The 16282-nt window shown below is 48.0% G+C and overlaps 1 protein-coding gene across 4 annotated transcripts in view; it reads left to right on the top strand.

Annotated features, from left to right (window-relative positions):
• The window catches only part of CARS2 (cysteinyl-tRNA synthetase 2, mitochondrial), a 44313-nt gene that overhangs the window by 5313 nt on the left and 22718 nt on the right, over positions 1 to 16282 (top strand). For all 4 annotated transcript variants that reach the window (XR_007152849.1, XM_047861980.1, XM_047861986.1 and 1 more), the window contains 5 exons: positions 151 to 268; positions 7294 to 7365; positions 7483 to 7588; positions 9987 to 10070; positions 12218 to 12347. Coding sequence is in view for 3 of the 4 variants with exons in the window: in XM_047861980.1 (XP_047717936.1) it covers positions 151 to 268; positions 7294 to 7365; positions 7483 to 7588; positions 9987 to 10070; positions 12218 to 12347 (510 nt within the window). In the remaining variant the exon portion in view is untranslated. The remainder of the gene's footprint in view (positions 1 to 150; positions 269 to 7293; positions 7366 to 7482; positions 7589 to 9986; positions 10071 to 12217; positions 12348 to 16282) is intronic.

Below are 16282 nucleotides of genomic sequence, written 5' to 3'. Positions count from 1 at the left end.
GGGCCCTTCTCCTGGCTGCACGTGAGCTGTCCGTACTGTCACACACGCGACTGCTCTGTGGCAGCCTGTTAAAATGTAAGGCGCTCCGTTTTAAAGATCACAGCAGTGATTTTCTGCATTAAAGACTCCCTAATACTTATTTCCTTGCAGCTCATATGTTAGATTCGATATCATTCGAAGGATCCTCACGAGGGTTTTCGGATGCAACATCATCATGGTGATGGGAATCACGGACGTGGATGATAAAATCATCAAAAGAGCCGGTGAGGTAAGCGTCGACGACGACCATGTTGATCGTGTGAGTGTTCTGATCCCTGCGTGGCAGTGCCGTGGCTGTTGCACACGTGTGTTTTATGTCTCACTGTCCGTGTGTGACCCAGCGAGGATGTGCTGACAGGTTTTCAGAGGAATCCCTGTCCCGGTAAAAGAGGCCTGTTCGATTCTGGTCGCCAAAGCCTTTGATGCCGAGTCTCGCTCTGTCCCGGTCTCCTGCTTGAACCTCATCCTTTTCCTGGCCCCTCGGCCCCCCAGCCTCCTGTGCAGAGGGAAGTCAAGGCCCACTTTGGGCTAGAGAAACTGAGCTCATGGGAGGCTGAATTTTCCCACCTGTTATGTGTGAGGCGAACGGGGCACTTACAACTCATACGGTATTTAGGGGAAGTTTTTTGGGGGGAAGTTTTAACTGAGGGGTTGAAGTTAAATATTATAGTTAAGTTTTTAAAAGTCGGCTTTCAAAGGTTTGTCTCTTCTGCTTGTCATAATTAGCAACTTTAACAATTATCTCTAAAGATCTGTAAAGGATTGTTAAACGGTCCAATCTGTGCAAAAACCTACACAGAGCATGTGACATTCCTGTTGTTTTAGAAGATGGATGTATGTACTGAACACTGTATGTGCTATTTTTTTTCTTTAGGAAACCAGCTTATAATGTTTTATAGTCTGCTTCCTCCACTTAGTGTATTTTGAGAATTTTCTTCACGTTCTTAAATATTCTCTAGCATTTTGAATAGCCTCGTAACATTCCATCACATGGACATATCATAATTTATTTACCGTTCTTAGTTTTGGACTCTGAAGTGCTTCCATAGTCAAACTTATTTTCTAGAAACCACATCTCCCTGTTTCTCACAACTTGCCTTTTTTTTTTTTTTTTGTAACTTTTATTTACTTAAGAAATCTCTACACCTGACATGGGGCTCGATGTCATGACCCTGAGATTAAGAGTCGCACGCTCCTCTGACTGAGCCAGCCGGGCGCCCCCCAATTTGCCTTTTTAACAACTCGACAGCATTCCATGCAGGGGGCTATGCAGCAGCTCCCCGTCTGGGCTGCGTCGTTTATAGCTGTTAAAGATAGGGCTACTGTGAATGTCTTTTTTCCATAATGTCTTGTTTCACTAAATACTTTTCCCAAAGTGGAATTTCTGGTTGAAGGAGGAGTGGGTTCTTTGATAAGGCTTTTCTTCTAAGAGTTGGGCCACTCAGAGCGTTTACCAGCGGCACTGAACTTGGGCTCCGGCTTTAAATGTGTTTCCTTTCGTCCCTCGGCACAGCTGGGTTGGCCAGTGGGCAGCTTAGCCGGTGTGCCGTGTTCCCCTACGGTAGACTCAATCTCCATTTCCAGAACTGTGCCTGAGGGTGTATCGACCCACCAGGGGTCAGACCTCCGTCTGGCTTTGTGCCCACGAAGGTGAGGGAGACCCTTCCTGGCTGCACGGAGCTTGTGTCCCCTGTGAGGTGGACGATCCCACAGAGGGATGCTCGTGTGTCACATGGCTCATCTTCTAGCCAGGATGGGGGACCACAAGGAAATCCATCAAACCGCCCCGGAATTCAGAAATGACTCCCTGGAGGAGGTTAGCCCGCTGACCCGCAGTTAGTGTCAGAACAGGGTTGAGTCCCGGGACACCGGCTGCACGTTCGGTGACAGAAAGACGATACCGCAGGCTGGGAGCGGAGAGCCGGCAGGCCGGCCTGGGTCACCGTCCCTGGTGCCCTGGTGGCTTCCATTCTGTCTCTGCCGCTGGGGTCAGGTGTCCCCCTGGTCCAGCCAAGGCCATGCAGACGCGGGGAGCCATCCCTTCCTCGGGAGCTGCAGTGAGGGGCAGACGTGAGAGGACAGCAGGGAAGGCAGGGGCGAGGGGTCCCCGGGCAGGTACCGCTCTGTGACAGCTGGCTGACCCCACAGGAGGAGGGGCTTGGAGTGGCTTCCCCACTGTGTTCCCCTCGCTGGGGGCACAGCCTTCTGATTCTAGAGTGAAGCTTTTGAGCAAACGAGCTGGCCTGGGGAGGGGCGGGGGGCAGGGAGCTGTGCTGTTGTCTGGAATGTACTAGGAGCGGAGGCTGGCCTGGGCAGGCACTGGGATGGCTGACCCCACAGGGGCTGAGCAGGAAGGCCTGTGTTCAGAATGGAGATGGCACCCAGAAATCCGTGGTCTCTGACGTCGTGAGCACGTACTTGGAACACGGCAGCACGAGGCGTTTGGAAATGCCTCGTAAGTAAGGAGGAGGAAGTAAGTAAGTAAGGAGGAAGGTGACGCCGTGAGTGTTTCCTCCATCCTTACCCTCAGTGGGCACCTGACAGCCCAAATGGGTCCATGAACTTGATGAATCAGGCTCTGCTGTGAATCTGCAAAATCGGGGGTGGAAACCTCGACCTGAAAGGCCTGGGTGAAGACGGTCAGGCTCTGGAGGGCCCCGGGGGAAGGGGTGGGGGTTGGTTAGCCAAGTGGGTGACGGGACACATGTCCCAGGAGGGGCGGCAGCAGGGGTAAACGCAGCTAGAGGGAAGTTAGAGGATTTCACAGATACCATGAGGAGGCAGCGCATGTCAAAGAATTGTGTTATACTTAAGGGCACAGGCATGCCTCATTCGGTTAAGTGTCTGACTCTTGATCATAGCTCAAGTCATGATCTCATGGTTCGTGGGATCAAGCCCCATGTCAGGCTCTGTGCTGACCATGCAGAGCCTGCTTGGGATTCTCTCTCTCTCTTTCTCTCTCTCTCTCTCCCCCCCTCCCCCTCCTTCTGTCTCTGCTCCTCTCCCGCGTGTGCTCACTCTCTCTCTCTCTGTCTCAAACCAAAAACAACAACAGAAAAATCATCTTCTACTTACACTATGAACAGGCTGGTAGAATTGGCTGAAAGATTCTGTATGCAGAGAGCGCTTAATTTTTGACCCCTGAGAATTTCCATACTCGTCCCGTCATAGGATGCTAATGTGGCACTGGGTAGATCTCTTCAAGATATATCTGTAGGATGATAAAGCACGTATCCGAAGCATGGTTATGAAAACATCTATTTGTTTTTTAGCATCTCGCAAAAAAGGCCGTCTTTTATCCAGTGCAAGCTTTTTAAGTGACGGCGGTATTCTTCGTGCCATCTGCTCCAGCACTTTTAAAAATATTTTAAATTATAACATTATGCTTTTCTGAATCACTCCCTTGACTTTAATTTTTGGCTCAGTGTTACAGTTTGTCGGGGATAAAAACCACAGACGGGTTTCTGGGGTGAGAATTTCCAGAGGAAGATGATACATCTGCATAGTCACCGTTTGTAAGAAAACTCGTAATGAATGTGGCATAGAGATTCGAGCCAAAGGTATTCTTTCTGTGCCTCAGGAACACCGGCCCCTGTTGCTCTTCTTTCTGGGAGGAAGGCTGGACGCTCAGCGTGAGTGCCAAGGCCCGAGCAGTGGGGCCCTTGCCAGGGGGAGAACCAGCTTGAAATGGTTTATGATGGTCAGGGCGAGCTGGACAGGAATCTGAAATCACGGGACTAAGACGCCGTTTCGGCACCTGCGCCCTATGGTTTGCTGGCGGGGGGGGGGAGCAGTGCCAGCCCGATGGTAGTGGGATGACCAGCTGCCTAAAAATCAAATTTAAAAACTTTACTTTTAGAATATGATTCCGCTCCTCCCTGCAAAGCCGGCAATGGATTGATATTCCCCTTACAATTCGCTGTCACTCAACATTTCCGAACCATGCCCTCTGGGCTCGTGCGTGTGAGCTGGAGAAGCCACAGGTGGAAGAGGGGTTGCGTATTTGCAGTGTGGTACTTGCTAGGTCGTTACAGGAGCGTGTGTGTGGCCGTGTGCGTGAGTGTGAATGTGTGCAGCCGTGCGCATGTGTGCGTGTGCATGTATGTGCAGCTGTGCGCATGTGTGCGTGTGCATGTGTGTGCAGCTGTGCGTGTGTGTGCTGCTGTGTGCACATGTGCATGTGTGCGGCCTTGAACGTATACGTGCAGCCGTGTGTGCGTGGCCGTGTGTGTGCATGTGCTGCTGTGCGCGTGTGTGTGCAGCTGCGTGCATGCATGTGTGCAGCCGTGTGCGTGTGTGCTGTTGTGCGCATTGTGCATGTGTGTGCAGCTGCGTGCATGCATGTGTGCAGCCGTGTGCGTGTGTGTGCTGCTGTGCGCATTGTGCGTGTGTGTGCAGCTGCGTGCATGCATGTGTGCAGCCGTTTGCGTGTGTGCTGTTGTGCGCATTGTGCGTGTGCAGCTGCGTGCATGCATGTGTGCAGCCATGCGCGTCTGTGCGTGTGCATGTGTCTGCAGCCATGCGTGTGTGTGCATGTGTGTGCACGTGCACGTGTTCTTACTATTCCCCTTTTTCTGAACTAGAGACCGGATTCTAAAGTTCACACAGGACGGCACAAAAGCAGGAGTAGCAGGAAAGTTCTGTAAAAGAAGAGTATTAAGGAGGGAGTAGTCCGACCCAATATTAAAACATACTTTTAAAGCTATGGAAAATTTTTTGTTTTCATAATCTTTCCCTTTTCTGGCACAGTTTTGAGGTCAAACAGACCTACGATCAATTGCATTTAGTGCACACGAGGCCCACAGCACGGTGACATGTGTGCACCTGTGAGCCCGTCTCCCGTGTGCAGATGCATGTCTCCATCCATCCATCCATCACCCTGAAAGTCTCCTCTGCCCCTGGCCATCCTCCCTCCGTGTCACCCTGCCCCCGAGCATTCACCAGTCTGCTTTTTGTCGCTGTCAAGGTTGTAGGAATTAAAGGTCATTGTACAGATACAATGAGCAGATAACGGGACACGTTAGAAAGTTGGACGTAGACACAGTAAATAATGGAAATTTGTCTAATGGTAATGATGGCACTTCACATCAGTGGGTAAGAGAGGAATTATCCAGTAGAAAATGTTGACAGTTAGGTAAGCATCTGGGAGAAAAATAAACCCCAGTTGAATGTGTGCCTCAACCAAATCTAGGGCAGATTGGAGACTTAATATAAAAGAAATGGAACCCCAAATTACTAAAGGAACTTGGGGGCCGTTTTTATAGCCTCCTACTGGGGAAGGCTTTCCTAAATTTGGTTCCAAACCAGGAGCCATTTGTGGGAAAAGATTGAGAAATACAATTTTTTTTAACGTTTATTCATTTTTTGAGAGAGACAGAGCATGAGCGGAAAAGGGGCAGAGAGGGGGAGACACAGAATCCGAAGCAGGCTCCAGGCTCTGTGCTGACAGCTCAGAGCCCGACGCAGGGCTCAAACTCATGAACTGCGAGATCATGACCTGAGCCAAAGTCGGACGCTCAACCGACTGAGCCACCCAGGCGCCCCAAAGATGGAGAAATATAAAGGATTGCTAAATATAAAAATTTTTTCTACATGACCTAAGATAGCCATAGTGTTGAAAGACTGTGAAAATAATTGAAATTCACATCAGAGATAAAAGGCTAATTTCTTTCATGTAAAAATACTTCCTACAAATCGGTAAGAAGAGAAACGGGTGTGGTGGCCATACGTTCCCTGTGAATGTTTCCTAAACACATGAGATGTTCACACCCCCTCAGAGGAGGGAAATACATGTTACAGTTACGAAAAAGCATCTGTTAGCTGTCATGTTGGCAGCGTCCGGAGGTGAGTCCCCTGCACGGTTGGGGTTGGCCCTGCAGACACTGACGCACCCTCCATGGGAACTGTGGACAGTAGCCAGCAAGGGTATGTGCATGTGCCCTCTGCCCAGCTGTCTCAAGTCCAGGGCTGTAGCTCAGAAATGAACCTGCATGTGTGTGATGTGACGTGTGTCCCAGCAGAAGACAGCGTGACGAGGGGCCTGGGGAGGGGCTCTGAGTGTGGGTGTGTGATGGGAGGCAGTCAGGGGACAGGTCCAGGTGGTGGTGGTATCGTGTGCAGGCTGCAGGTTCAAGGCAGGGCGGTACATTTCAGGAGGGAGTTGCAGATACGTGTGGGGGGGTGCTGGGGGTCGTGTCTTCAACAGAGGTGTTAACCAGCATTGTCCATTCACACCGTTGTCTTCACAGCCGCACCGAATCCTCGTGGCAAACTTGGGGGTCATCTCTGTGTTGCAAAGAAAGCCTGAGGCACAGGGGTTCATTGCCTTCCCCACGGCCACACAGCTGAACCGCCCCTTTGTTCGCCAGGTTTATTTATTCAGTACCTGTCTGTTGGTGAAAATTTCTAGGATGATTACCTGTCTGGGGCCCTGGGCAGGGAAGACCATGGCTGCAGAGTGATGGGGTTGGAGGGGGCATCTCACTTGGGAAAGTTTCTTACTGTCCGGGAAGTGGGAAACGGAGCCCTGGTCTGGGGCCAGGGGCTGGGGAGGAGCCGGGGCTGCAGAGGCCAGTTGAGGGAGGGAGAGGCTCCCGCTGCCTTCACATGCCCAACAGTGTCCGGTGCCGTGTCCTGCTTTTGGTCCCCGAGTGTTTTTTTCTGCTGATGCCGAAAAGTAAAAAATACTTTGGGAGCCTGGTTTTGTGCGCCAGCGCCCTCTGAGAAGCTGGGGCTGCAGGTGCGCGTCCCCAGATGCCCTGAGCGCAGAATTCCACGTCTGTCTCCGGGGCCGGCCTGCCCACCCGCCCTTGGGTGGAACACTGCCCGCCCACTGCCCTGTGTTCAGGTGCTGTGTTACTTTCAAAATACTTCCCCGAGTTCCTCTTTCATGTATTTTTGACTTGTTTTCTTTTGCCCCCTGAGGGGTAAGGGATAAGATAGGAACCCAAGTTTCTGCTTATTATGTAGAATAGATTGAAGTAGCTTGCCCTTGCCCTTGCCCTTGCCCTAGAAAAGTGGAGGCTTTTGTGTGTGTTTTTGGGTTTGAATTACGTAACAGAAATCGTCACATTGTTTATTCCTTTTTTCTCTCTAACCAGAACACGGGGTCTGTAATGAGCCTTCGTGACTAGCTAAGTGACTACAAGGACTTGGAGACCTGACACTGAGAGCCCCTCTGTGAGCCGGCCATGGTGAACTGAGGCCAGCCGCGTGGGGCTCCACCTGCTGACCAGCTCGCCTGTCTCTCTGCAGATGAATGTGTCACCTGCTTCTCTGGCCAATCTTTATGAAGAGAATTTTAAACAAGACATGGCAGCCTTGAAGGTAAAGCGTGTTGTTGAGTCCTCTCACCACAAGGGGGTGCCATGAGCGGTGAAAGCCAGCACGGTGGACCTACACTTTTCACCCACCGAAAGTCACTTCTCCTTTGCCTTCCGTCAGGTTCTCCCCCCGACGGTGTACTTGAGGGTAACTGAAAATATTCCTCACATCATTTCTTTCATCGAAGGAATAATTGCTAACGGGCATGCTTATTCGACAGCACAAGGTAGGGTTATGCTGCTTGAACTGATCATTGGGGAAGCGCCTGTAGGGTTTGGAGGAACTGGACGCGTGTGAACGACTTCCTGGAGTAAGCCGGATGGTTTACTGTCTTTCTTGAGGTGATTCCTGTGTGAAACGTGAGATTTTCTTATGGTTATTGTACCTCTTGGCGAAGCTGTCGAATCCGTTCTTTTTTAAAGTATTTTCCGTGGTCACAGGAAGACATGAACATCTGGAGAGCTCACCTAGATAAAGCAGTTACCGCGGCCGGGTGGCAGGCGTACAGGTGTTCTTAACGAGCCCTTCTTTTAGCGTGGTTGCAATTTTCCATGACAAAAAGCTGGGGACGAAAGCCGTACCCTTAAAGTTGCACATTGTGTTAAAGACTAGCCCTCTGACATTTTTCTCTGTGTGCGGGTGTATGTTTAAGGGGCCAGCGAAATCGGGCTGTGGACATCCTGACCCTCCCACGTGCACCTCTGAGTAAGAGAGCACCCCGCGTAACCCGGGTCGTTATCCGACCGAGGTGCTGGACAGTCCCTACCTCATCCTGTCCTCCGCATATTCACGCCCTGCATTTGTCCCTGCCTCCCCCAGCCTGGTCCCCTGCTGGCCGCCCACTGCCCGGGACTGTGCCTTCTGTCTGTGTTACCACTGGTCAGCCACACCGAATCCTGGGGGCCCCTTCCTCTGGCTGTGTGTGTGTGTGTGTCCCTCTGGCCGAAGTCTCCTGTCCTGGGAACTTTTCTCCTGGCATTTCTGTCTCTGGGATGTCCTTCACTCTCAGCTGCACCCCCTCCCTCTCCCCCCGGTCCTTCCTGATCCAAGTCCCACCTGTCCTGGACCCCGCAACCAAAGCTTTCTCTCTCCCAGGACGCTGCTTCACCTCTCGTGGTGGAAAGCGGACTTCGGCCCTGTTCTGGTGCCGGTGCTGTGTGGTTGGTAGCCGGGCACGTGCTGCCCGAACTTGCTGGTCATGCCCTTGTGTTTTGTCACTTTTTGTCACTTCTGGGGCCACAGGAACCTTGTGCTGTTAATGAATGACCCACCAGCACGCCCAGCCTGGGGCTGGGAGAAACGGGTATTGCGACGCTTGTTGCAAGTAAATAACAAGTTAAGTCACAGACTGTAAGGCCTGAGGGTGGACACAGCTTCTGCAGGTCACTGGACTTACTGGCCGGAAGCATCCTTCTTGCAGGGGTCTTGCTGGGAGCACAGACCCACGTGAGGGGCCCCGGGTCCCCCAGGTCCCCGGACCGTGCGCTGCCTCTCTCGGTAACCTCTGCGTACACAAGAGCATGTGTTTTTGGTTTTGTTTTTCCTTTACCTTATTTAGATTTTGTTTCCAAGAAGAACTTGTTTTTAAGGGGCTTAGGGGACTGAACTGGAGTTTGCTCCAGAAAATACAAGAATTGTTTCCCTGTTGCCACCCTGTGACGTGGAGTGGGACGCACCACCCGGAGGGCAACCCTCACGAGGGGCAGAGGCGCTCATCCGAACGCGCTTTATCATTTTATTACTATGCTTTATTGTCAGTTTTTAATAATGACAGCGTAAATGTAATGAAGTCAAAGTAAATTGACGTTAACTCAAACTCCATTAATTTGAACTTTTCAACAGTTCCGTAAAATCTCGGTTGTAATTTGAATTTTGAACTCTTTGAGGAAACAGTTCAGCAAATCGGTAACATGAGCGAAGGTGAGGAGAATTGTCTCCTTTTTGAGAGCGTGTTGACGTTCTGACGTGGTGGACAGCAGCTCCCAGTGTCCCCACTTACCCCCGGCGTAGCTTGGGCTCCGATATGAGCTCTGGGAGAAGAGGACAGGCCGGGGCAGCACCCAGCCACCCAGGGCCCTTGTGCCAAGTCCTTCCCCGCCCCAGCCCCACCCCCAGTCAGGATAGAGATCTGATGTCACAGTCCCGGCTGCTCAGCACGGGGCTCCTTCCTGCTGGGGGGGTTGGGGGGGTGCTCCAGCACCCGCTTCCCCCTCATCCATCAGGGTGCTCGAGTGTGGAGGTGTTTGGGCTCCAAGTGAAGAGATGGTCGTAGACATATCTGGGTCAAGATGGGTTTTTTGTAGCCGCAGAGCCCAGAGCTGAACGCAGGCCGCGGTAACACTCCCTTTCCCCTCTCTTGAAAAAGAACCATCTCGTTTGACGTAGATCTTACACTTGGGTTTTCACACCCACTCTGGATGTTCGTGATGTGTGCAAATGCGTGCTTTTACGAAATAGTGGTGGTGGTATGAATTCTGAGTTAGAGACAGAACAAAGGGGCCATGTGAAGGCCGGATGCCAGATTCTGAGTTTGAGTCCTAATTACCGGTCAGCTCCCAAGCCCGTGTAGATGCTGATACTTAAGACTGAGAAATGATGAATTTCTAATTACCTTTGTAAAACAGGCAACGTCTACTTCGATCTGCGGTCAAGAGGAGACAGGTACGGCAAGCTCGTGGGTGCGGTCCCCAGTCCCACCGCAGAGCCAGGTGGGTGGACACCCCCCCTCCCCTGTGATCAGCCTCCCCCTCCCCTGTGCTCGGCCATGGTGATGGCGCCAGACTGTCCATCCCAGCCGTGCTGTGCATTTAAGTCCCTATTTTCTAAGAGAGGAAATTTGTGGAGTATGAGGTTCACACGGCAAGTCGTGAGTCTCCCCCAGCCCTTCCCCAGAGAGCACACTTTCACGGTGTCCCATCTCCCCACTCTCCTCCGCCTTGCTGGTGTGTTCGGTTCCACGTGTACTTGGCCATACGTTACATCCCCATAGGTATTTTACCATATAGTACGTTCCTAGGGGATTTTAATCTCTTCCTGCAGTCCCTTCTGTTCCAGTGACTGTTAGAATGAAGCTATTTTTGTGGAGAAGAAATGTGTATAGAGAAGTAAATTTAAAATAATTTTAGGGGTGCCTGGGTGGCTCAGTTGCTTAAGCATCCGCTCTTGATTTTGGCTCAGGTCATGATCTCACAGTTCGTGGGATCGAGCCCCGCGCTGGGCTCTGTGCCGATGGCACGGAGCCTTCTTGGGAGTCTCTCTCTCCTCTCTCTCAGCCCCTCCCCTGCTCTCTCTCTCAAAATGAACAAACTAAAAAAAATAAAATAAAAATAAAATAATTTTAAAAGGACACTATTTAAAAGCACCAAATAAAAACAAGCAAAATCTCAAAAGACAAACTGTCCAAGTCATTTCTGTCTTCAGGCATTATCCTCTGCTCTATAAACAATTCCATTTAAATTTAATTACTGACAGTATTATTTGACTCCTCAGAAATGGTGTCTGTTACTCTTAGTAGTATCCTGCTCCCCTTCTGAAAGGCCAGAACCGAGGACCGCTGGACTGGCCACACGTGTTCATATGCGGTGTGCCCCCTGGAGTCAGAGGACGAGCTTCTGAGACACATGTTCTAGCATCAGCAACGCTTTTGTGTTTTGATAGACTTTATTTTGGGGGGCACTTATAGACTCACAGCAAAACCGAGGGGAAGGAACAGAGATTTCCCACATTCCCCTGCCCCTACTCGTGCACAGCCTTCCCCATTATCAGTGTCACCCACCAGAATAGGACGTTTGTCATAGTGGACCTGTGTTACACATCATCACCCAGAGCCCATGGTTTAACATCAGGGTTCACTCCTGGTGTCGTACATTCTTTGGAGTTGGGCACATGTGTAATGACACGTATCCACCATTGTGTTATCACATGGGGCCACCTCCCTGCCCTCAGACCCCTCCCCGTGCTCCACCTGTCCGTCTTCTATCCCTCCTGACCCCTGGCAACCAAGGATCTTTTATCATCTGCATAGTTCCGCCTTCTCAAGAATGCCATAAAGTTGAAATCATACAGTCTGTGACCTTTTCAGACTTGCTTTTTTCACTCAATACACATTTAAACGAAAATGTGCGTTTAAGCCACTAGGCCCCACCAGGATGTAGGCAAGGGCAGAGCCCCTTGGGGACAGGGGACTCAACTACCTTCCACGTCTCTTCATGGCTTGATAGCTCATTTCTTTTTAGTGTTGAGTAATATTCCACTGTCTGGATACAACACGGTTTATCCACTCATCTGTCAGAGGGAATCTTGGCCGCTTCACGTTTTAGAACAGAGAGAGAGCCCAGTGGTGGCTCATCGTACAACCTTGTGTTATCTCCTGACCCACCTCTTTGGGTTTTCTTGCCCCTCCAATGTGATGGATATTCTGGTTTTTGGTGTGTGGTTTTTGTTGTTGTTATTTTTCTCTATATAATTCTCTTTTGGGGGGAAAAGTTACCCTGGAACTCATTTGCTGGCAAGTACAGCTTTCTCACAACAAGAATAAGGCAGAGAGAGCTCAGCCCAGTGCCCCCCTGGGAAGAAGCCTCAGTGTTTATTTGAAATCCCGACTCATTCTGCTTGGTGGGAGCTGGCCTTAGCTCTGCAGTGAGACCTCACAGTCTGGCATATTTTAGATAAAAGCATTGGGTAGTCCTTCCAGTGGCCACCAGGGAGAGAGACCCGTGAATGAGAGATGTGAGGTCACTGATAGGAAGGCACAACATCTTTGGGATGTGCCTCCTGCCTCCGTCTGGTGGAGGTGCTGTGTGGGTTTGCCTGTTGTAGATTCTCGCCCCTGAGCGGTCACTTGATCTGTTGGCAGTTGATTCTGACAAGCGGCACCCCAGCGACTTTGCCCTGTGGAAGGCAGCTAAACCCCGGGAGGTGTTTTGGGCCTCTCCTTGGGGAAACGGGAGACCTGGCTGGCACATCGAATGTTCCACCATCTCAAGGTAAGGTTTTGTGTTGCCGTGCTGGCTCACACAGTGCCCAACCTGGCTGGCACAGGGTGTGGGTGTGGACAGTGGGGACCATTCCGGGGCTTGGGAGGAAGGCTCTGGGCTCCAGAGGAAGGGACCAGCCATAAGAAGGGAAACCAAACCCCGTCCAGTCTTAGCACCTGTTCTTTTTAGTGGAAAAGCCAGCCGTACAGGTCAGTTCTGGATTTCCTGTCACACACTGGACACTTCCAGGTGCCCCTTTGTCTTTCCTCTGCTGTGGGTTTGGGGCAGGCCCCTCAGGGACAGGGCACTAGACCACCTTCCTCTTGATTTTCTCCTTTTTTTCTCTTTCATTTTTTTTCATCTTAGTTCCGGCATAGTTAACATGCCGTGTTCTGTTAGTTTCAGGTGCACAACGTGGTGATTCAACAATTTCGTACTTTATTCAGTGTTCATCACTATGAATGTACTCTTAATCCGCACCCCCTATAACCCCCATCCCCCGCCCACCTCCCCTCTGGTGACCATCAAGTCTCTATAGGGTTAAGAGTCTTTCTGGGTTTGTCTCTTCTCCTTTGTTCATTTTGTTTCTTAAATTCCACACATGAGTAAGATCATAGGTATTTTTGTCTTTCTCTGACATATTTTGCTAGCTATTACGCTGTCTAGATCCATCCATATTGTTGCAAATGGCAAGATTTATTCATTGGCTGAATACTATTCTGTCGTGTGTGTGTGTGTGTCTGTACGTATGAGTATATATATATGTATGGGTGTACATATGTATGTATCTATGTACAAAACACTTTCCTTATCCATTCATCTATTGATGCACACTAGGGCTGCTTCCATAGTTTACCTCTTATGAATAATGCTGAATAAACATAGGAGTGCATGTATCTTTTTGAATTAGCGTTTTTGTATTTTGGGGGTAAATACCCAGAAGTCTGATGACTGGATCCAAGGGTAGGTCTATTTTTAACTTTTTGAGGAGCCTCCATACTATTTTCCACAGTGGCTGCACCAGTTTGCATTCCCACCAACAGCACGTGAGGGTCCCTTTTTCTCCACCTTCTCGCCAACACTGGTTGTTTGTTGTATTGATGATTTTAGCCATTCTGACAGGTGTGAGGTAATCTCATAGTTTTGATTTGTATTTCCCTGATGATGAATGATGTTGAGCATTCTTTTCATGTGTCTGTTGGCCACATGTGTCTGTTTTCTTCTTTGGAGAAATGGCTGTTCACTTTGGCCCATTTTTCATTGGATTATTTGGGTGGTTTTGTGTTGATTTGTATCCATACTTTTTCCTTCCTTCCTCCCTCCCTCCCTCCCTCCCTCCCTCCCTCCCTCCCTCCCTCCCTCTTTCAAGTAGACTTCACACCCAGCATGGAGCCCAACACAGGGCCTGAACTTACGATCCTGAGATGAAGACTTGAACTCAGATCAGGAGTCAGACGCTTAACAGACTGAGCAACCCAGGCATCCCTGAGTTGTTTAGTTCTTTATGTATTTAGACACTAGCCCTTTATCTGATATGTCATTTGCAGATATCTTCCCCCATTCAGTATGTTTTCTTTTAGTTTTGTTGATTGTTTCCTTTGCTGTACAGAAGCTTTTTATTTTGATGAAGTCCTAATAGTTTATTTTTGACTTTATTTCCCTTGTCTCAGGAGACATATCCAGAAAGATGTTGCTACAACTGATGTCAGATCACTGCCTGTGCTCTCTAGAAGGATCATTACAGTTTCAGGTCCCACATTTAGAACCATCATCCATTTTGAGTTTATTTTTGTGGATGGTATAAGAAAGTGGTTGTTTCATTCTTTTGTATGTAGCTGTCCAGTTTTCCCAACACCATTTGTTGAAGAGACTGTCTTTTTCTCTTTTTCTTGCATATTCCTGTCTTCTGTGTTGAAAATTGACCATAGAATTGTGGGTTTATTTCTGGGTTTTCCATTCTGTTCCATTGATCTGTGATGTCTGTTTTCACCAGTACTATGCTGTTTTCATTACTAACACAGTCTACAATTGTGATATCTCCAGTTTTTTCTTTTTTGAGATTGCTTTGGTTGTTTGGGGTCTTTTGTGGTTCCATACAAATTCTAGAATTGTTTGTTCTAGCTCTGTGAAAAATGCTGTTGGTATTTTGATAGGGGTTACAATAAATGTATAGATTACTTTAGATAGTATGGACATTTTAACATTTGTTCTTCCAATCCATGAGCATGGAATGTCTCTCTTTTTAAGTAAGTTCTATGCCCAGTGTGGGGCTTAAACTCACAACCCCCCAAATCAAGAGTTGCGTGCTCTACCAACTGAGCCAGCCAGTTTTGTTTTTTTGATGAGTCTGGCCAGAGGTCTGTCAATTTTTCTGATCTTTTCAAAGAACCAGCCCCTGGTTTCATTGATGTGTTCTCTTGTGTGTTTTGTTTGTTTGTTTGGTTGGTTGGTTTTGTTTGTTTTTTAGTTTGTATATCATTTATTTCTGGTCTAATCTTTATTGTTTCCTTCCTTCTGCTGGTTTGAGGTTTTGCTTGTTCTTTTTCTAGCTCCTTTATATGTAAGGTTAGGTTGTTCATTGAGATTTTTTCTTGCTTCTTGAGGTAGGCTTGTGTTGCTATAGACTTCCCTCTTAGAACCACTTTTGCTGCATTCTAAAACATGTGGACCATTGTGTTTTCATTTTCATTTGTTTCCATGTGATGTCATTGATTTCTTGGTTGATCCATTCATTATTTAATAGCATGTTATTCTCCCTATATTTGTAGTTTTCCCAGATTTTTTTCTTGTGGTTGATTTCTAGTTTCATAGTGTTGTGGTCAGAAAAGATACATGGTATGACTTTGATCTTATTCAATTTGTAGAGATTCATTTTGTGGCCTAATGTGTGAACTCCTCTGGAGAATGTTCTATGTGCACTTGAAAAGAATGTGTATTCTGTTTTAAGATGGAATGTTGTGAATATATCTGTTAAATCCATCTGGTCCATTGAAATGAGAGGGGTGTTAAAGTCCCCTATTATTGTGTTACTATCAATTATCTCCTTTATGTTTGTTACTAACTGTTGTATGTATTTGGGTGGTCCCGTGTTGGGTTCATAAATATTTACAGTGACTATATCTTCTTGTTGGATCGTCTCCTTCATTATTATATAGTGTTCTTTGTCTGTTGTTCCAGTCTTTGTTTTAAAGTCTTTTTTGTCTAGCATAAGTATTCCTACCTGGCTGTCTTTTGACATCTGTTTGTATTATAAATGTTTCTCCATTCCCTCACTTTCGTCTGAAATGAGTCTCGGGGTGCCTGGGTGGTTCACTCGGTTGAGCATCCAACTTGATTTTGGCTCAGGTTATGACCCCAGGGTCATGGGATTGAGCCTCACATCAGGCTCCATGCTCAACACGGGGATGCTCTCTCTTTCTCTGAAATAAAAAAAATAAATAAAAAATAAAAAAAGATTTGAAATGAGTTTCTTGTAGGCATCATATATAGATGGGTCTTATCTTTTTATCCACTATCACCTTATGTCTTTTGATTGTAGCATTTAGTTTACATTCAAAGTAATTCTTGATAGATATGTATTTATTGTCATTTTGTTACTTGTTTTGTGGTTGTTTTCATAGTTTTTCTCTGCTCCTGTCTCCTCTTTCATGGTTTGCTGGTGCTCTTTAGTGATATATTTGAATTTCTTTCTCTTTATTTTTTTGCAATCTATTATTGGTTTTTGACTTGTGGTTACCTCTAGGTTTGTTTATATTGTCTCCTGTATATAGCAGTCTATATGATGTTGATGATCACTTAAGCTTTAACCAATTTTTTACTCTTAACCGTGTTTTAGGTATATGGTGTCATACTTTATGTCCTTTTATTTTGTAAGTCCTTTGACTGATTTTTTATAGATATACTTATTTTTACTGCTTTTGTGTTTTTTCATATTCATACTCTTA

Source organism: Prionailurus viverrinus, chromosome A1 (genome assembly GCF_022837055.1).
Source record: "Prionailurus viverrinus isolate Anna chromosome A1, UM_Priviv_1.0, whole genome shotgun sequence".
Taxonomy (NCBI): Eukaryota; Metazoa; Chordata; class Mammalia; order Carnivora; family Felidae; genus Prionailurus; species Prionailurus viverrinus.
Note: the sequence above shows the minus strand (reverse complement) of the source record. Positions and strands in the feature narration are given on the sequence as shown.